The 22703-nt window shown below is 43.3% G+C and overlaps 1 protein-coding gene across 1 annotated transcript in view; it reads right to left on the minus strand.

The window, feature by feature from the left end:
• Window positions 1-22171, minus strand: part of LOC146199566 (glutamate receptor ionotropic, kainate 3-like) — a 31602-nt gene extending 9431 nt beyond the window's left edge. The window contains exon 1 of the mRNA XM_084592149.1: window positions 22069-22171. Within this exon, the coding sequence (XP_084448275.1) occupies window positions 22069-22171 (103 nt within the window). The remainder of the gene's footprint in view (window positions 1-22068) is intronic.
• Window positions 22172-22703: the final 532 nt, after the last annotated feature.

Genomic DNA, 22703 nt, shown 5'->3' on the forward strand with positions numbered 1-22703 from the left:
CCTACTCGACATTGACCTTGTTCTTTTAAGCGCCCTTGAACTTCTCTTCCTCGTTCTCGTTTTGTTTTCCTCAACCAAGCACTTGTGCCAAGAACATAATTTATGGCACAAGTTTTCAAGCAGAAATACGCCGGTGCTGCACCAAGCATATATTCGGCCGCAGCCACAGCCAAACAGTGAGACGAATCGACTACGAAGCAGTAGCGATGCCCTTGATGATTCTGAGGCTTCATGCAGCCAACACGTGACGTTGGTGCAGAAGTAAATATCATCCCGAGCTGGAGACGTGGGCTGTGGTATATGCGTCATTTTAGTGTCCTTACTTTCTCACGTGGGCCTTCTAGCATACAGAGGCTGTTGCGATCCGAAATGTAGAAAGGTGAAGCATGGAGTAGTGGAATTGTGGCCTAAAAGTAATACGTCGTTGCGTTGTTCTGCGAAATACACGTTTTTACCTGTGAACTACTCTGGATATTGTATACGTAACTCTGCTTTTCTCGTAACGTGCTTTTTCTTAATACCAAATGAAAATTTTTGTATGCAGGAAAGACGAACAATGATTACGATGCGCAGCGCATACTCATTAGAAAATTTCTCCGTTCTCTGTCCGTTTTGTGTCAACTTTTTGTTCCAGAACTCCAAAAGGCTTTTGACGTCGTTTAGCCAGATAAACAGGTTATATCACTAGCGCTATCTTACACTGGTTTCGAGAACGCTCCCATATCGATTTGAAATGACAGTCAGAACAACTTCCAGCGGCAAGGTCAATAACGCTCGTTATTTTTCTTGTCATAAATTTTGAGAAAGGCAACATTCATTTCTCATAAGTCTTTTGGGGTGAAAGGATCTGCGTACTTGTCTCGTTCCGCTACTATCGAAGCAGCGTGTTTTTTTCGCGGCAGTGCCTAGAAATACTGCCTCTAAAAGGAAGAGGATTTTTTTTTCTTGTCCTGTTGCTGCTTTTATCTGATTGCTCGCGGGCTTCTGACAAGACGGATAATAAAATGACTCCGTGCAACAGTGCCTAAACAGCACGGAAACAGTTTTGTTTTTGCTGGTTATACGCTTAACGTGCTCCATTTTTTGCATGCAACATTGATCAGTCCATTTCACTATTTTCTTGACGCAACGTAACCAATATGAAACCGGAGAGAGAAAGAAAAAAGTCCAGCAATGATTGGATCTATACTGCAGAACTGAAGGTTGACCTCTCTAAATTTGAATTTCGAAGTTCCATGTTTTGTGACCATGGCCAAGCAACCTGCAATATATTTGTCATAGTTTAAGCACGCGTTGCTGTTTTCTAGTAGAGAAATAGCACGTACGCGTATCAGTACAATCACATTCTGGTGCAATGACAGTAAATCCCGCCCCTAACCTATTTCCCATAAATGTTTTCTGTTACTACTGCCACTGCAAATTTCATTGCAGTGGTAGCAGTACTGCAAATCCACAGTACTGCAAATCTACCAGTACTGTGTACATACCCCTACGGACAAAGTAAACGAAGCACGCTATTTGCTTCTAAAAATTTTCACGCGTTGCATAATTGAAATTGACAGTCGTGGTATGTGTGAACCGGTAGTTGACGCCAGTGTTTTTTTATTTGGACAAATATTGTTTTCTTATGTCCAGTGCAGAAGGCGTGATTTTAATTTCAACAGCAAAGCGTGCCCTGTTTACTTATGTCCGCACCTGTACAATAAGAAGAATCTCCAGAATGTTCGTCGCACAAAATTCTTGAATGTCAAAGACAGCACCCCCCCCCCCCCCCCTCGCTTTTCTCAGCTTTCAATGAGAAAAAAATGGAAATCGAGAACTGAGATGAGCAAACATTATAGCTACGTCGACTTCGAAACATTGTCAAAACAGGTACCTGCCCCCCGAAACGTCTATAGGACTCCCAATTATAATATTCAGCATGGAAGCTGACCATACTGCAGTGCCGGTCAAATCAGAAATGCTTTTCGTTGGTGTGTTTAGCCGGAAGGTATACTAAAGGTTGGATACTCTAAGACTCAATATTTGTACATGCTACTAAAACTGTACTAAGGAAAAAGGTATAAAAAAAAGGAAAGTACCCGAGCGTTAGCAAAGAACTTGGCTAAGTGTTTTTCACACGCTCGAGCAGTACGATATAAAAATGACCACTAAATCATTTGATAGGGTTTGGTATCTCATTGTCCTAGAATATATTCCTGATAAACACTTGTTTTTGAGCCTTCCTAGCGACATCAAAGCATATTTATAGGATAAAAACCTTCAAACACCTTAGACACCTTCAAACCTTGATTAATTTGCACTTCATGGTTAGGAGATTAATAAAACAATTTAGGCAGCGCCCTTTTTTTCCCAGACTAATCGGGAAGGTGTCATGTATCAGCCAATTAATGCTCCTGATGGTCACTGTGAACACAGTTAAAAAAAAAAAACCAAAAACGGTTAGCCTATATGAAATTTGAATAAATTTCTCGTCATTATTGCGTGATGACAAATAGCCTCACATAACCACTAGAGCTTGAAAGCTATTTAACTGACCTTTCTGATTATTTATTCGTCAACAAACACTTTCTTCTAAGAAACTGGAATGCACATCCCATACGTAAACTGCGCTTACGCCCCAATTGAATGCCCTGTGAAACCTCAAACGCTACGAGTATATGTACAGAGCGACTGTTGAAATAAAAGCACAGTTTTAGGAAATAGCTAATGTGTCTTTAGAATGCGGTAACATTATCTGGGGTCTATACACTCCTTGAAACTATTCCAAGAAGGAAAAATTCACTGTTTCAAAGAAAGAGTTACATATATTTGCTGCCAATGTTAGCTAAATTGTGACAGCCTGAGCTTTCCTAGAAATTGAAAAACAAAAAGCATCACGTTTGCTTCAATTAAGGCTCTCACATACCAACACCCGTTTATAAGAAATACTTGTTTTAAATTTAGTCTTCCCGATGACCATTAAAAATGCAATAGGCTATCAAAGTGCACTTTTGAAAGCTGACTCAGCGAATATTCAGATAAATTTCTAGGAACTTCTACCATGTGCTATCTCTCCTAGTGTAACAATGACGTACATTCATGAGAAATATGACAGACAACAAGCTATTTTAGACAATTTTGAATATTTAATAAATATGACTATGATTTTTGGATACTATGCATTCAGAAGAAAACTATATACAAAACTGAACAAAACAACTGCACTTGTCATGCAGAAATATCGAGCAATCAATCAATTATGCTCATATTTTGTTCCCCCTCATATTGCTTATGACTGTTGTTCCCGGGTAAGCCGCCCGGATTCCGCTAAACAGAAGGTCAAGCTTCTCCGGCTACCGGCCCTTTCGCAAGGTTTGGTGCTGCTCCGCAATGCAAAAGCGCATTGCCAGGAAGCATCGGCAGCCTACGTGTTCTAATACGCCTGAAATATCAGACACCCGACCGCCGCTCCCCTGGGGCCTCCACCTTCGCTTTAGTCACCTTCGCGCCGTGGCAGACTTGAAGCGAGCAATCAGCGCGTTCGCTGATAAGACCTTTCGGACCGCCATCACGTGCTGCGTCCGAATTGGACAATTTGAGTGCCAATGTCTTTCCCAGGCTATATAAGCAAACGCACTGCCTCTGGAGACCACCGAGACCTTTACGAGCGTTCGTCGAGTGCCGTGCAGCTCGCAAGAGGGGACGCGTCGTAGTCTCCTTGGCTGTCGCTGTGCGGCCCCAGATGTGTCTGTCTGGTGACCCCTGTGCCAATTTGCTGTCAGTGTGCCCTGTATCTAGTGTATAGAGGCACCTTTGCTCATGTCATCGACGCTGACTCTGTTTCGTCGCTACCGCCAATTGAGCAGGCAGGTCTCGTTCAAGAAACGGGTGACGTGAGCTATGGCCCATAGTCCGACGGCGCAACACCGTACTCATTGTACTCAGTTTAATACTCGTCATATCAGAATTTTGTCTTTAGTTTAGCACCGCGCTCGAACATCCATTCCTCTAGTATTTTTCGATTCGAGATAAATATGCATAGGTGAAAAAAATGAAATCAAATTAATCGAAAAGGTAACCTTCAACACCGTCTGAATAACACCCCATTCTAAGGCGATAGGAATAGCTGTATGCGATAATCGAACTTTTCGAATATCGGATCCTATATCTCCCTGTTCTATTTGCTGGTTGAATCAAATAGTGGGTGGTCAAAAATACTCGAAACGATTCGAAGAATGTCTCAAATGTTCAATATGCATGTTCTTTAGCAAGATGAAAGCGAAAGTGATGTTTCCTCTTCTCCCGCAAGACGGCGACACCAGTTCCGTCAGATCGCCCGGTTTTATTTCCGCAGACTAGCTCAGATTTTATCCACGTGCGCAAATGAATGTTAATAACATAGCACAGAACAAACTGTAACATTCTCTCCCGAAAATGTCAACAATTATGAGGAAGTATACAGTATTTATTAGACTTCAAGCTGCTACCGAATTAACGGGATACCGCTGATCCAAGGCCGTACATATCTTGAACTGGCTTAGAATGTATAACTACAAGAGCATTTTGATAACATTACGTGGTCAGTTACACTAAGGAAAAGTGTAACTACAACTGTGCACTCTCCTGGCGTAGAAACTCTTACGTAACCTTACAGTGATCTGTGCCTTATTGAGGGTAACGTTAAAAAAAATCTCTTTGTGAATCTCTCTACCGCTGCCCGCCACCGCCTGTTTAATAGCTGCGTTAAGCTTCTAAAAGTCGGATTTTCAATTCTAGACATCATGGATAGCGTCGAGGAAGTTGTTAGTGCAACACCACCGCTAAATATTGCGTCAAATACCAGACATTCCTTCAGATGCAGGCAACGTGCGCTGCATAGAAGAATTAACGGAAAATTTTGTCAAACTCGTTGCGTTGTAGAATGATATGCAAATTTATAATTTAGGCAGAGTGGTACGTCGGCCGTTAGAAGGAGGCTTATGTGATCACACCAAAAAGAAAGCAGAACAAAAATCAATAGATATTTTTAGTATGAATTTGGCACTTGCCTCTAGTAGGTTATAAAATTTAAAGCGATGGAGAGTCTTATTGGATTTTGGATTTTAATCAATTTCGGGCAGAAATAATGGATAAATTTGTACTTGTATAATTATAGGGACATCATTTTACCGGGGATGTTTAGACGTGACACATTTCATACAAATTCGCTTAACGCCTGTGCTACACAGCCGCTTCTCAGTAAGTCATGCCACTTGTGTATAACACCCTCTCAAGTCCTGCTATGCTATCTCAAGTCGGACCACACAGGGTTAGAGGTCCCTCTTTCAGCACAAGGGAACCGAACCCATGATATCAGAATAGCGCGTCCGGTGCTATTACCAAATGACGCACATCGACTACTGTCCAATCATCTACTTTCTTGCGTATTAATGCTGTATGCGGAATGCATAAGTTTATTTATATATATATATATATATATATATATATATATATATATATATATATATATATATATATATATATATATATATATATATATATATATATATATGTATGTCCATAAACTTTAATTTGCTTCATTTGCTTGAGTTCTTACTAGTGAGTTAAGGCAGCAGCAACCCCAGACCATCCCATTTTGTACAATCCAAGAATACACAGTATGCGCTTAGATATGCACGCCTAAATCCTCCGTACAAGCTGTCTAATAACGCATTAGAAATTTAGAGATAAACAACTAAGCACGAAATCCTTTGCTGATGTGATGCAGCTATTGCGTATGGCTCTTGTGACAAAAACGTGCAGATACATGCGACGGTGATCCCGTGTTTTTTTCCTGCCCCGTTTCTTACTTATGGCCTGCGAAAGCGGGTAATTACTGCAAGGGCGACGTGAATTAACCACTCTTTCTTGAAGCGATGAATGTGAGGCGGATGATAAGATGCTGAGCCACAAACTTCGCATGATCTCACGAAATGGAGAAACTGTCCTTCTCTATTGTCAGACTGAACGAAGCCCTAGTGGTGAACCGCATAATGTATCAATTACCTTTATTGTCCTTCTGCATTTTTATTCTGTATAATAGCATGCACGGCTTGTAGTCTTGTCTAGAAAGGAGAAGTTTTCTAATACCGCAAGTAGCTGCGAATAATCAAGGTGTTCCTAAGTTAGTATCGAACCCTGCAAGCGTTTGGGCGTAATCAAGGCTATTATTGCATTAAGGAGCCCTGGCTCTCAGTGTTGCCTAACACATTTCATAAGTGTTCCAGTTTTAAACTTTCAGAACACAGTCACAAGTTAAATCTTCCTTTGTCATTTGAAAGCCTCTGGCGTACTTTGACCATTCCTCGCGCTCAAACTAAGTGAGGTTCTCCTCGGCGCAAAGTTGGCGGCTCTTTCTCAAGCATTTTGAAAGGGAATGTGACCACCATCTAAGTATTCATCCATGGTCCCATCCACGAGCCCAGTGCCGCTAGCGCAGCAGCTTTGCATATTCAATCGTTGAATGCTATCTGATCTGGTTGCCTCACTCGGATCGTGCCCTCTACTATGGCAGAATGTTTTGCTATTGAGGCGCGACCTTACAAGGTTATTTATTTAAATACTAAGCCTGTCGTCACACTCACGGATTCCATATCAGTTTTTCTAAACCCCGCCTGGGTGGCGCAGTGGCTACGGCGCTCGACTACTGTTCCCAAGGACGCGGGATCGAATCCCGGCCTCGGCGGCCGCTTTTGGATGGGTGCGAAAAGCAAGGCACCCGTGTGCTGTACGATGTCAGTGCACGTTAAAGAACCCCAGGTGGTCGAAATTTCCGGAGTCCTCCACTACGGCGTCTCCCATAGCCTGAGTTGCTTTGGGACGTTAAACCCCACAAACCAAACCCATCAGTTTTTCTAAGGTCTGAGCGTGGGTTGCCCTCTGAAAATTTCATCCTTAGTTTTGTTTGCACTTGGTGCAGTAGCTGGGTAGAAAAAAAACTCCACGTTTGAGCGTGCATCCCTTAACATATATATGGGCTCGGCAAAAAGGTTGCGAACAGCCTTATAATTAAGTTGTCCTTGCGGATCTACCGAGGCAAATCTATCAAGGTTACACAAAGTTTCTCAATAAATCTGGGTACAAACATTTAGATGATTGTGCCAACCCAATCAAATGTGTCCAACCAAGGGACTAAAGCGAACTCAAGCCACTCTGCTGCACCACATTCACGCAGTTTCTGCCCGCACTGCACCATGAACGCATGCATATGCGCGGAGATCTGCAACACTAGCATATGGGCTTCCCGGATGACAGCACGGAGAGGTGCATGTCTCCTGCTTGCTTCCCCAAGAGGGCAGAAGTGCCACTTGTTACGCTTCATGATTCGCTCGAAAGATGATCATACAGGACGGAGGCTTGACAGTTTCTTTTAAATTTCCTTCAATACACTGACCCAGGCACTACATGGTGATGAGGTCAGTGGCGCTTGCGTGCCTGGTGGTGAAACTGTGTTTGGACACATTTCTGTACCAAAGACAATTTTTAAGCGTCGATACAGGCAACCAATTGAAGGCAGAATTTAAAGCGAAGTTAACACCACCAGTATCTAAAAGCAACTCAACTCTACATCGCACTACAGGCCAATAGAGAAAGACTAGACTCTTCGCCCGTAACTACACGTTGTTATGTAGCAAAGCGCCATGCGCTACATCTTCGTAACATCAGACACGAGCCGTAACGAGCGCAGAGGTCTGGCAACCGTATAGTGAGACTGTGTTAAATATTTGGAGTAAGTAGATACTAAGGCCACACAAAGTGTTACTAAAATTGGAGCAAACAGAATAGTCTTCAGATGACTCCGCCTACCAGTTTTCAGTATTGCATTTCGTGCAGTTAATTTGTTATTTACTGAGTTTAGGATAACATTCTCACTGTTTTTGTATTCCTGGCAAAATAGCCGACTTTAAAAAGCTCTTAACCTTAACTTTTAACAAGCCTAGTAGACGCGATAGGCAAAATAACATGTGCTGTGCAGCGACGCCCAAATGACAGCGTTGAGTGGCAGCAATGACAGCACACCGAGGCCGGCGAGGCAACCGCGATGCTGTCTCGCTCACGACGAACCGTCCATTTGCCGTGCCACGCATGGACGCATTTGCAAGGCACATTTAGGCCCGTCGCCCAGTGCGTGCCTTAATGGACTGCGTTTATGAACCCTTGACGCTGGCCATGGCATCGTAGACAAGCGTCGGGGAATTTTTCAAAGGTGGCACTAATGGACGCCCTGCCGCCAGACGTATTATAAATATAGCCAGCCAGCGCACAGGAATTTTATCTCAGGAAAACAAAAAACACTACTTTCAAAATAAGTTTTTCATATACGTGTGAACCGGCAAATACTTGAGATAGATACGCTAGCACTTCTGTGTGGGAAATTCACTTCTACTAGCGAAGAGCATGCCCAAAATGAAGATATACACATGATGTCGCCGACTGGTGCATGGAAATCCCTGCTGAGTTCCGCATTCGCACTGGCAGCCGGGAGTCATAGAGCTATCCATGTAATTATAGGAATCCCGTGCGCTCTAAGGGGATTGTTAATAACCCCACACCGAGTAGGGTGCCGTTTGCGCCGGCCTAACAGGTCAGCGCACGGTGAAGATCTTCAGGTTGTCGTCCCCAAAGCGTAGTGCTACGGCGCCTTTTTATGTCTCTCTTAATCTCTTCCTCCTGTCTTTTCTCACAGCATGGGTCAGGCATCCACTGAGACGCCAGGCAAATGCTGCGTCATTTTCTATTAGTCACAAGCAACAATAAAAGCTCACTTCCTCATCATTCAGCCTTGGTTACAGCACCGCTAGTCTCAAAGGCACGGTCACGTGATACACACTCGCCCTAGCTGAGGGAAGGAAGCATATATGCACCCAGTATAGATACCGCTTTACGCACACTTAAGACCTCGCATAAATATTTTATTAATACAGAATCTATACGTGAAATAATCCGAAAGATATTTAACATGACAGAGAATATCGACAGCTTTCTTCGGAAGATGATAGTGTTATCGTGTCCACGAAATAACTTTAACAGAAATGCATTAAAAAGAATATTTGTATGCCGATGGTGTGCTGTAAAAACACTGTGTTAAAATGTACGCGTATGCGGACCTCAAGAAAAATCTAAAAAAGTTAAAGAGCACTGCAGAAACTGCATTGGAGTAATGCCAAAGCACAGATGCAGCTGTTGGTTGCTTTTGGTTGCTTCTAGTTGCTTAATTCACTTCTTTTTTACCCTGTATAGTCTTTGATACTTTCCAATTGCGCGTCAATCCATTCCTACGGCCTTTTCAGCTCTACTTCCAGTTGCGTGACATCACATTCTTGATGTCTCCCTAATTGACTGCCTTAATGAACTACTTTAGTTTTGGTACTTTCAAATTGCGCTCCAATCCCTCTCTATGCTCTTTTTCGACTGGACTTCAGGTTGCGTGACATGGCATCTTTGACGTGACCTTAATTCACTGATTTATTTACTACTTAGTATTTGATACATTAAAATGTGGCGCCAAGCCATTGGCTAATCAGGCCATTTTGCCTTTACTTTTACATTTTTTTGCACCTAACTATTTAGCTAATTAACTTATTGGCACAATTATTTTCTCGCACACAGCATTGCGTCACCCTCTATGGATTGCACCACTTATTAACCTCTGCGCCTTCTCAGTTACAACTGCGGCGGACAGGATTTTGCTTGCTTTACCTCAATTAATTACCAAGTTAGCTTACTGGCCTAAGTAATTTTTTGGACACAACATTACGATTCCATCTATCGACTTACACCACTGATTAACCACTACCACTTCTTAGTTACTCACAATTTTTGCGAACAACTTTTACATTTTTGCCTGTAATTAATGACCTAATTACTCATTGGCAGCAACTTTACGTCACCCACTATTGATTGACCCCCCTCATTACCCTCTACCACTTTTCAATTACTTGCGACTGCTGCAGACACATTTTGCGGACGCGGCCTGCGAACACGGTCTACGGAACATCAAATATTGGCCCTTGGATTACAAACGTTCCTGTCGCCTTTCTCGAGCCCGCTATCAACTATATCTGAAAGTATTTTCACTGGATGTCGGGAGCGGCTCATGAATTATTCTATCTTACACCAATATTCCATCCTAAGTCGAAATCATATTTAGAAGTGCTGCTAAATATACAAGGGACAGAAAGAACACATATAAACAGGACAGACGTTAGCGTCAGTCTTGTTCATATGTGTTCGTCCTGTCCCTTGTGTATTAAGAAGCGCTAGAAAACATGATTTCGAATGCTTTTCAACTCTCAAGTTTTTGTCTTAATATCCATCCTAGGTGATTGGCATGGGGCGTTTGCTATCAGGCGGGGATCATTCGAGATGCAGAGACACACGGCTTAAGGTGATGCCAGGCTGGGCGGGCAATAATATGAATCCGAATTTTAAAACATCACAGAAGAAGGAAAGGTTAGCTTATTTACGGCAAAGGTAGAAAAGCCTACCGAAAATGTATCAAAAACTCCACATCAATTACATGAAAAATAGTGATCACAGACCAGCTCTGACGTGGAGTGATTTTGGATGTGTTGACACAGGCAAGAAGATCTAGCATTGTGTGAAGCCAAGCTTATTTATTTGTTAGGCTTACAGTTTCTTAACTGCCGAACACGTCGTGACTACACTCTGTGATATTATTCTGGTGAATTTGCTAACGTTACAACTCAAAACAAAGGTGTCGCTGAGAAAGATTTTCTTTGTGCAAAGCGCTTATTCCTGTATCCTATGCGCATACAAATAAGAAATAAAGGTGAAGGAAATAGCATTGTTTCATTCTTTTCACGATTGTACGTTCCAAGAGCAACCTGCAAGCCCATTTTAATCCCATAGTTCCTTTCTTAAACAATCGCTTTTTGATGTGTTTGCTAACTAGAAGCTCCTGTTACCCTGCATGTTGTAATCCTTCAATGACCTTGCCGCCTTCCTGAAGTTCGTATTTGTGCCCTATTCACCCTATATATTCCTATGGGACTTATACTGGCGGGCTATACCCTTTTCGGAAAGTCTGCCATTTTAGTCACCCTCTACATGGGCCACTTGTGGTCACCTGCACCTGAGCAACTATCCGAGAATCATGCGTTAGGGTTAAAAGTTTTTCCTTGAACCATGAAAGCTGCTACAACTTTAGGACCCTCTTTGAATGACGCCCTACTATCAAAAGCCAGTTATTGGCCTTAGTAATTTAATGTATTTTGCTTTCTTGCTTATACAGCATCTGCTGTTCAGAAGCCCGTACGTCGTCGACATCTACTACACCGTGCAGTCCTAGCGTAGCAAGAGGGTAGATTTCTGAGCGATGAGTGCAAGTCGTCACGCCATATTACTTCTCCTGAAGGCTGATCCAAGACGCTGCCGCTGATGAGTGCGCATATAAATACGTTATGGCCAGGTCGTTATCGCTTACATACTGATTATTGTCACCAAAAAGCTGTAGCCTGATGTAACACACTTCTCAAGAAAATTTCGACATTCGATGTCCTTTGCACAACGCCATGTAAGTCCACAGGCTGGAATATTTGCCTCAGGTAGCTAAGAACGCTTCTAAAGAGGTAAGTATTGGGCACCCTTAAAGAGCCTGGAAAGTTCCCACAACCAACTGCGAAAAACACAAGAAATTGTGCTTTAGTTTGCGACGTAGACATGTTACACATGTGCTGACCCAGAGGGGACAACAGCAGGAAAAGTCCTTAATTTAAATGAAGGCTTGCGCGTTGTGAAAGCGACGTCCAATATCTTCGAATCATTCTCGGCCTTTTTCTTTCATAGCGGCAGTTTTTAAAATGCTCATTATAAAAGCCCGCGTTTAGCAACACCCGTTCCCCACATTGCGATGAGCAGCAAATGCTCTACCACATGGTTTGGGTGGCCCAAGTTACCCTTTCTCTAAGTCCTTCCCCGTAGCCACTGCCAACGAGACCCTGGACTGAGGGTCCCCCCCTTCCTGCTGACTAAATGAATAAAGATGTTTTGTCCTCTTTCTCCTCCTACGTTTGACAGCTGAATCCATTTTTCTTCAAAAGTAAAAAATTTCATTTCGTCAAGAAGCTAAAGATATAACCCAAATCTAAAGTATTGTGGAAGATGAAGCGCCACACTGTATTTGCAAAAAAAAAAAAAAAAAAAAAAAAAAGAAACAATCTGAGCCGGAGCCCACCCATATCATGTCTCGAAAAAAGAAAGAAATAGAAGATCGTAGCAAAGTCTGCATACATCGATTAGATTGTCCAATACACACGGGTAACGAGGAGTGACCGGTGCATCAGATTTAGTAACTCACGGACTTTATCCCTCTAGCCTCTTTCACGTTAATTGTACGTATACGCGTGGTGATCCCGGAACCCGATTATTTCCTAGCCCAAGTACAATGCTACCATTCAGTTTGAATTTGCCCCTATTTGCAAACATGACACGCTAAATCCGCTAAGAGTGCACGCTCACGCATGCGCCGAATCAAATAAGCAGGCCGACTGCTAGAATTCGGCCCGAACAATGGATCAGTCGTCAAAGCATGAACGTCCGACGCCCATATTTTCACCTCTCAGGCTATTCATGTACTGAAGACGCGGATTGTGGTTTGCTATCGTCCTAGAGACTTCCGGCTGCTACCCCGCCAGGGTGGCGCAGTGGTTACGGCGCTCGACTACTGTTCTCAAGGACGTGGGATCGAATCCCGGCCTCGGCGGCCCCTTTTCAATGGAAAAGCAAGGTGCCTGTGTGCTGTGCGATGTCAATGCACGTTAAAGAACCCCAGGTGGTCGAAATTTCCGGAGTCCTCCTCTGCGGCGTCTCTCATACCCTGAGTCGCTTTGGGACGTTAAACCCCACAAACCAAACCAAACCACTTCCGGCTGCTATATTTAGAGATGCAGCTCTGGGACGTTATGCGAATGCATGCTGTGAAAAGATGCGCTGCACGCATAATTGGCTTCGGTGGCAACCGTTCACGAGAAAAAATAAAACCAGAGTACACCATGCGGAAAAAATAAGTTTGCTGAAGAAAACCAGTTAGTTAATTTTGAAGCTCTAATTCAAAGTGGGCTGCATTGACGCACCCTATACATTTCTACAGAGCAAGTAATGACCTGCTGCTGTAATTTTCCGCTTACGCCTCTCGGTGATCGCGGGTCAATGATGCCAGCTCGCGGTGTCTCACTTATGCAAATGAGATGCTTCTCGGTGGAACAGTTGAACAGCGCTGCTTCTCCTGACATCATTACGCTTCCAGTCTCCGTTGTGACGGCGCTCTAGAATTGACCCTATCTGCATAGGCATCGCGGCGTTTTATTTTATCTGGAACTGTGTCTTTTTTTGAAAATGTGCTTTTGTTTGTCAAAGGCTTTTAACAGTTTTCTGAAACGTAGAGAACAAACGTTCGTCCAATAAGTCAGGGAATCGAATCCAGCTGCTACAGCCACGCAAGGAGCTTTCCTGCTATGAAAAGCCTGTCTAGGGTACATTTAAAATCTGTGCTCTTTTATGATGAATATACTCACTCATATCTATTCTGGTCTGAGAAACGTTTGGGAAATGGTAGTCAGTGCAAGAACGCCATTGATGGCGCTGGATGGAAAGAAAAGTAGTCAGGTTCAATAGTAAATACACTGATATGTGCCAAATCAATTTTAAACAATAACGTTTACACAACCCTTGTGAAGGTAACGAAATATTTGGTAAAATAAGACTTTAAGGTTCGTTAGCGATTTCAAAATTTTATAATTTTTGCCATGCTTTATATTCGTCTATAAACAGCTAAAACTTGTAAAATCAGACAAATCTAACTTTGTCACGTTCTAAGATCATAACTGTTATGTCTTCAGAGTTAGAAAAACTGGGAGACGCTGTTTGTTCTCTAAGACACCGTAGGAGTCTCCCAGTCTCCTCGCAACTATCTCCTTTTGTTTACGAACCCACAATAATTATGTGTATTAAAGCTTCAAAAAATGCACTGCAGTGACACGAGTTAGGCAATCTTCACGTTGAGCTCGAGGCCGCACATTGTCACCCGCTTTGACATCTCTGAAAAGCGATGTGCAGAAGACGCAGTTGAGTTCAGATTTCAATCCGCGTTAAAGTCAAAGTTCTTTTGAATTTGTTTTCTCAGTGCACTGAGTCGTCCATCACAAAGCAGATGTTGCTGACACCGAACAATCCCTACAAAATAAGTCACACTACCAGCGGCGAGTAGAAGTGGTTGCTTAAAGCAGCATTTGCGCCCTGTTTGCGGCTGGCATCCATGTTTAATATTGGTTTATGCATTAGGGTTTGCGCCCAGCACCTCCACCAAAATATGTCACAGACAACAGGACTAGACGTGACTAAAAACGACGGGACGAAGCTGCACCAGCAGGCAAAGTTCCGCGCACAGCACGCGAGCCAACTTCGGCGTCCTTTTCTTCCAGGCGCCACCTAAGAACATCAGGGACACCAGGTGGCAATATCTTCCAATACGTCTCTTAAGCGAGTACTGGCCGAGAACAAAAACATACTTTGAGCAGTTTCGCAACTTAAATGTAGATAAGTTTTTCTGCCGGTGATGCTCAGGCTCTGACCCTTAATTATGTACTACTCTAATACAGAGAACTGTCTAACGTGCGTATTTATTTTCTTCACTTTGCTGGCTTATTATATCAATTTCAAAAGCGTCTTCGTGACAACCGACCTTCAATTATGGAATGTTTTGCCGCATTCTTTCATGAATATGTCCATAACGCAGTAAGCATGCCTTGGAATTCTTTGAATTCTTGCGCGTATAAACGTCATTTTCACAAAATGTACTGTCATTTCGTTCAACCCTAACGTAGTGCACCTTGCACAGCTCTTTCAAACGGATGCAAAAAGCTTCCTTGAAAACATTGTGGTCATGAACGTCATTTTAGAAACATTATGCGTCTTTATTTCAACACACACAGGATACACGAACAAAAAAGTTTATTTATGTATTTTTTATCTAATATATGTACACTCGAGAGTAAATAAAGTCCTGTATTTTTATTTTTTATTTGCATATTCAAGTAGCAAAGGCCATTTATTGCTTACATAACAGAACTGTGTGCTCTTGTTACACCTGCTTCACTACTAGTGATAGAGTCCTTCAATACCTCAATACTGGTCAGGACACTTTGTCGAAAGTTTGATATTGGGTTAGGAGCAGCCGCTAAGGGCGTGTTTGCCTCTCTGGGGACATCGTAGCGGCGCTGCTGCTGTCGCTCTACGGCACACGTCGGAGCAGAAAAAAGATGTTTTTAAACATACCCGTGAAAGTCGGTAATATCTCCCGAATGGCATTACTTTCAAAGAAGTCCGAGTAAAGGATATCCAAAGGAAATTTACCGCCAAACCAGGCCTCGGAGTTATAATTTCAAAGGCAACAAAGGCATTGTATTTGTGCAGTACTATATTCAGTCATCATATAAATATGTTTCTTCCGTGTTCCTTCATCAGCTTGTAGAAAAAATATGTGGCAAATCCAATGTACCTGAATGACTTTGTCAGAGATTGATGCACCGCATTATTGAAGCAACTGTAACTCAAAGACTGCGCATGTCGAATCTTTTGTGTCTCTCGTGTGTGTATTAAATAATGCTTTAAGCTTGAAATCAGCGCGAGTTGGTTTGCAATCATACAGGGGAACAGCGCAACAAGTCGGACGTCGTTGTCCTTATCCCTTGTCATGAATGCTTTTAAATACCTCATATTCGTCAGATCACCTGTCAGTTTAGTGAACGTGTGCTTCGAATGCAGCAAGCAGTAAATGACCAGGACTAAGATTTTCTTGAAATGGTTCTTATATGGTTTCTCTGTTTTCGTTATGCTAATTTTTTTTTTCTGCGATGTCGTGCTGCCTATAAGGTTCCTTTGTTCTTGCATTATTTTGTAGTATTTATAGTCCTTTTTCATGGTTTTATTCCGTTCGCCAGCTATGATTTGCACTAATTTTTTTTTTCCTTTTGAACTTTATTATCGCCCTCGAAGGTGAGTCTCCGTTTCACTAGGGGCTGATCGCGTCTTCAAAAAGTGACTTTTACTCCTGCTTATTTATACGCGTGTTTTATCGCCCCGCGAAATTTAAAACATATAAGAGGGGAGCGCAGCAATGGCTCCTGAAAAAAAGGTCTCAAGGAAAAACGCTTATGTATATTTGACTGTTTCGCATTAAAAACGTATACATGCTCCAATGTGTACTTTATATATTACGGAAGTCATTCTCCTTGATGTCTGGTATACGACAAAATACAGGCAGACGGCTGTCAACTTTCGTAGTTGAATGCGATGCTGTTGGAATGATTTTATTTATTGGCTAAATTTTAGTGATTAATTCAAGAGCGAAGACAGATAGATCACAGAACTGTTAAGTAGTGCGACATAGCTACTTAGCTAGCGACCGCTTGGCTCTTGCACTTAAATTTTCACCCCCAATAGTCGAACATTTTGTGCGTGTATTATGTGCACATTATTTGCACGGGACACGTGCCTTTGAGTGATATTTTTTTACGTGTCGTGGAGATGCATCTGGCTCCTCAAAACCAATCTTCCAATGTGGCTGCCACACAATGCGATAGAAAACAACTCGATAGTAGAAGGAATGCCACATCATGCATAGCACTTTAATTCTGCGACGTTCGTGTAGACGCTGAGGAATGAAAGCTTGTCAAAAGTGAAATTCTCTTTCTAGTCTTCTGCCATCTTCGTAACGCTGAAGGAGAGGTCGAAGGCACTTGCTGACAGCGCTTCGTTCCTATGATACTTGAACCATTCGGCGTTTTATATGCATTCTGTAAAGATCGGAACCAGCTAGAGTATGTTGTTATCGCAAACGTCTTCCTGGGCATGCAAGGACCAAGTATGTAACAACGTACCGCCTTTGCCAAAAGTAATAAGGCGACATGTTTTGCTACTGACATATATTAGTATTTTAAAGCCAATAAGAATTCCCTAAGGATCACAACTCATTAAGAAAAAAAGAGCAGGCGCTGGTCTCTAGAGTTCAGAGATTGAAAGCTTAAGATGTGGTATGAATTTACTACCAGGCGGCCGAAAAGTGCACCTGCGGCCTGGTTACTTTTGGCAAAGACGGTACCCTCTACAATCACCTTCATTACCTGCCCCACTCGCCACAACAGCTGCGTCAGGTGGGCGCGCGCGCAGTACACGCCCTAGTTGGCGGGCGTCGGCGATCGTGAAGTGTCGGCTAGAGTTCAGCGCCACGAGGTCGGAGAAGATTCCTTCTCGGGTCTAGTTATAAACTGCGTTGTAGAGTATCAATCTGACTGAGTTTTCAGAGGGGCCTGCGTTGTCTACAACGCAGTTTTTTTACTAGCGTTGGCACTAATTAATTAACTAAGGACTCTACATCCACCAATTTTTTTCCATGGCGACATTTTTCCATCCTCTATCGACTACAAAGATTTGATTTTTCTATCCCCCTCACTCTGACGTAATCCTGTCGACAAAGTTCTGGCGACAAAAAGATTAAGCATAGCCACTTAATGCTTATGTATTAAAAGGCCAGGTCCTGAGGCATTAGAGCCACCGACGGGTAATTTCACGATCATGATTGTTCCCACACTAAATTTCCCCTGTAGTTTTGCTTGCCCTCTTTTATACTGCTCCATTTGTTTAATTAACCATATGGTTTCTGCTTTGCGGATGGGACTGTAGTTTCTTCCGTCTCTTCTGTCAGAGCTGTTTCGGCGTTCCGTCAAACGTTAACCAGTCAATCCGGCTAAGAATACTTCTGGGGTAAAAAATGGCTTCCTCTCTTCTACTAATTTGGGCCGATTTTGCTGGCGAAAGGGCCATTACTTTCCCCGCTCTCTGGCCGTTAGCTGTTATATAATACACGCTATGTCCGTAGAGAAAGAATATATGGATTCTGCTCGGGGGGGAGGGGGGGGGGAGGCAGCGAAAGTCGAGTGGGCAAGTAAAATAAAGCCGCTTTCTAGGAAAAACAGCTTGGCTCACCAGTATTACTGAATGTAAGCTTTCTTGATTCGTACCCTCAGGCCTTCTTAATTAATATTTCAGTTTATACTGGAAAGCGCATTGGGCCGAAACGGATTCGGGTCTGTACATATGCGTGCCCTGCGCATCTTGAAGGCGCGGCTGCCTGGAATTTCGCCACGTATTTCCGCACAGCAAGCGCTGAACCCATATAACTTTAAGGCAATTTCAAATAATATAAAGACAGTAGTGTGCAGTGTGCGTGTGAGTGGCTATGAAATCAAAGAAGGGATGTAAACAAATGTTTGAGACACGTACAGGGTCGTCCACTTCTAGCTAGAACACGGTCACTGCTTTTAAAGCAACATTGCATCTGACGCAGGCAGATATCGATGCAAAGCGATGCAAGCACACAGAGACACGGATGTGCTGCTTCACATGGCCAGCCACTTTAGATTACTGCGTGGCCGGGTCGGATGCAATGACACCTTGAAAGCAGTGACCGTGTTCTAGCTAGAAGTGGACGATCCGCCTTGAAAGGCATGACGCGACCACCTTAACGGCCCCTGCCTGCGGCTCCGAATACTCTCATTCGCCTACAAGTACGTACTTTTCTTCCTGGTTAATAAACAATCTCTTAATTTGTGCTCCTATTTTCTCAGGCATGATCATTATTATACGGTGCTAAGTTACCACATTATGCGAAAGATCACCGAAAAAGATATAAAGATCCGCAATAACTATACACCGAACTTGCAGTTGTGCCATATACGAGTATTGCATCTGACGCACGGTCCAAGAACCCGGTATTCGCACTCCCTCATCACAAAGGAGCTGTCCAAATTCGCAGCTCCTTCCAACTGTGCCATGCCGAGTGCCCTTGTGACGTCGCTCAGACTTACTACCAAGCAATGGCCGGGAGCGTCGCCTGCCAACTACACCAATACCTACAGGCATACCGGTGATTTCTTCATTTACAAGGCCGACACAGACGCCGACAACGCCGGCCACGCCAATGCTTGATTTTATGAAGCACGGTTCATTCGACGCTGTCTCGTTTTTATCCCTGCCACCCGGCCTTAGCTGGCCGGACTGCGTAACGTACCAGAAGTGTCCGGGAAAACGTTCATCGACAAATTATCGAGGTGTCTGTTGTGACAGACTGTTACGTAGATTACCTGATAATTCACGCTGCATGTAGTGATTGCTGCTTTGAAAGTGCCTGCGATATTTTGAATCATTCAAACGAGATGCAGCATCGTCAGCAGTGCTTGTTTTTTCACAGTTTTATATTCATTCTTATTCATTGCTTTTTGTTGCGCTGAGATGTGCGAAAACTATGAGTACAGTTTTGTGTCTCCTGTGTGACAAGCGTGTGCAGAAAGGTCATCGTTTCTGTAATTGAGGTTTGCACATATTTAATCCGTTGTAATTGTTTGTTTTGTTTTTGTTGCCCGAGTTTCAGCTAATGCTAAGCAGACATATGTATGTTTACAAATCTGGTATGCGGGTGATAATCTTTGATCTTTCGCGTCCTTGCAACTTCCCTTCCCTTGCAATATGCACGACTGCAAGAACAACCTGCAGAGAGGCACTAAACGCTGTTCGTTGCTGAAGAACGAGTTAGCGCTTCCTGGAAAATGGCGCTGATGGTTCCTATGCTGGTCTCGATAAACGCTTCTACCTTCCTTATGATAAAACCTCTAGTTGTTCTGCATCTAGTTAACTGCATGGCATTTGCTGTAAGCGTAGTTTCTTGGACATGCGTTTATTTATTTATTTATTTATTTATTTATTTATTTATTTATTTATTTATTTATTTATTTATTTATTTATTTATTTATTTATTTATTTATTTATTTATTGTACATACTTTCAAAGCCGGTAGGCACAACAGAAAAGAGTGATACAGTACATTATTTGCTGAACGAGAAAAAAAAAATGAAGGAACTATAAGGCACTTTGAATAGCGAGCTTGAAATTGGTGCTGTCACAAATGGTGACTGAGGAGGTGGGAAGGCGGTTCCATTCAGTGGCGGTTCTTGGTAGGAACGAAGAATGGTATAGTTCTTCTGAGTAATTAAGAAATTCAGTAGGAGGTCACTGCCACGTCACTGAGTTGGGTTTGAGGTTGTAGATAGGATAAATATACATAGAAAGATGTCTCTGATCGGTCAAGTTTTGAAGCGAAGATGATTGGTCAGTTGTACACAACATGACTTTGAAACTACACAACTACACCGATAATGCAGACAGTAAAACGGGTGATTGCAAGCACAAGCAGTTCAGGGTGAAAACTTCTTGATATGACTGGAAACAAGCACTGTGAAAGTACCCCGGTTGCCGAGTCACCTTTTTTTGTGCGCCCTTGCGTCGAAAAAAAAAAACGCGCGTGTCTTATTAAAATATAAGCGCACTGCTCATACATACTTTGCAGCTCTGTTGTCATAGGGCACCGTATACCTTTTATCGAATTAAGAAAATGCTTGCTTTTTTGCTCTCACTTTAGTTTGCCTTCCTTATGATGTTGCACATTTGTCAGAGCCTATGCGTACATCTTGGTGGACTAGTTTTTCATACGCTTTTGCCTATCCTCTACCTCCATCTCATTCCCTCTGCACAGAGCAGCAAGTCTCTTTGCTTTCCCAGTTAATCTCAACGGTTTTTCCACTCCTGAATCAGAAACTCTGCCTTCAGAATATTCTTCACGGGCCGCGGACGTGGATCAAAAGCTCCAGCAAAGGAAACGGAAACTATATTTCATTTCTTTATGTTAGGATTTCACCAATAATTTGTGTTACAGTCTCATCGTATCCGCAGATGTCACATGTAGGATAATCATCCATGGCGACAGCATATGGATGGCTGGTCGTGAAGGAAATACTCCACCACAGGCGACACAGCAAAGCTTACTTCATACCGGGGTGGGCTAGGTGAAATGCGCAGCTTCGGTTCATGGTTCAGCGACTGTAGACACGGATTCGAAGACTGGGTGGAATTTCACAAGGCAAGCATAATATCCCACGGGAGGGTTAGAAGCCGACCTGTTGCGTCTGCTCTCTCAATTGGAATAGACCCATTATCGCCGCTGTAATGGGCTGTCGGAGCGGTCTTGTCCGCAAGGTGTTTCCCTGCAATGCCGCTGTCTCCTGGGAGCCGTTGGCAGAAAATGCCGTGTCCTTTATTGATGATGGAGATATGTAGCTCACATATGTACGCGATCAATTGTTTACGAGATCCACGTTTCGACGTGTATCCCTTGAGAGCCTGTTAGCGCTCGAGGGTTGTACAATGACCCAAAGGTTTTTTTTTTTTTTATAATTCGGTGGCGATTGTTGTAGGTGCATTGCCTTCTTTATCGCTAAAGTACCTATGAGGCTTAATATCCTGTCTGACCAAGAGCGACACTTCTATAGCTCAACGACCCAGTTCACGATGAAGCAGTGATGCGGCAAAGGTTTTATCCCGTCCGAACTTGAAAGCTCTGCTTTCTAGAATTTCGCTCGTGAGCCATGGTATCGTCCGACGAGTGAAACACCATGAGCCTCAGTGATAAATCATCGATTTATTCCGGCAGAACAAAAAGCGGTAGAAAAGGCTGCGCAGCCACTGTTGACAAAGAACGTAGGAAGCAGTGTTCGCTGCTGAGCTTACAACCCTACTGAAAAAAATTGTATGAGGCAATAACCTCACATTTCCTCACACACTCTCACTCAATTCACATAAGCAATCACATACAAGTCGCATATAATTGCATAAGGTCTCATAGCTTGTATATTATCATAAATTATGTACGATATTTTGATAATGATGTGCACCGTTTTAGTGTCTATGCGATTAGATGAGATTTTATGAGGTTATTGCCCTGTAGAACTTTTGTTTTTTTTAGTAGGGAAGGCGCATAAGAGTGAAGGAAAATGCAGCCTCACTCCAATAATATGTCAGTGCGGCACAAAGATCGGCTGCAGTAGATTCAGCCACTCAAGTTGTGTTCCACGACAGGCTACGTCTCGTGGTTATCTGCCGGTGCTCCTTCGTTGCATGGCCAGGACGGACGGCACTCACCCCAGACGCGGTCTGAGAACGTCACGATGGGCTGCGACAGGCAGTCGCTACCGCGGCGAACCACGGTGCTCGCCGGCAGCGTGTGTCCGGTCAAGTCGCACATAGCTCGAGAAGGGCCCCATGTACCCCCGTTAGCTGCCTGATTGCCAGAACGAACCATAGCATGCGCCATGAACTACAGTATGAACCATAGCAAGCGACACACAGCACGCGCTTTCGTGACTCATCCGAGTGCACTCGCATTCGGACGAAAAGAAGGATGGTTGTATACCCAGACGTTAGTGGGCGAGGAGGACCCCAAACTCATCTATGTTGGCTAGTAATTCTGTTCTGCGCAACGACCGCAGAGCAGACTTGCTTAGACTGTCACCGGCGCGGAGTTCAAATTAGGTTATTTTCTTTTTTCTGCTGCACAACTTCCGCACCACACAACACAAAGTTCGACCCTTCGGTCGCTAAGTCGGTCGCTCATTTTATCGGGTAAAAATTGTCGTTATGGTTCACAGAGGGAAATAGCGGGCAACAAAAGTGAGAGAAGCAAGTGCCGCCAACAAAGCACAAAATGCAGACACATCGGCTGGCAGCGGTATGTTTGTGAGCAAAATAATGAAGGCGAAAGAGCGCTCTTTTATTCA

Source organism: Amblyomma maculatum, chromosome 2 (assembly GCF_055883805.1).
Source record: "Amblyomma maculatum isolate TAMU_Amacu chromosome 2, ASM5588380v1, whole genome shotgun sequence".
Lineage (NCBI taxonomy): Eukaryota > Metazoa > Arthropoda > Arachnida > Ixodida > Ixodidae > Amblyomma > Amblyomma maculatum.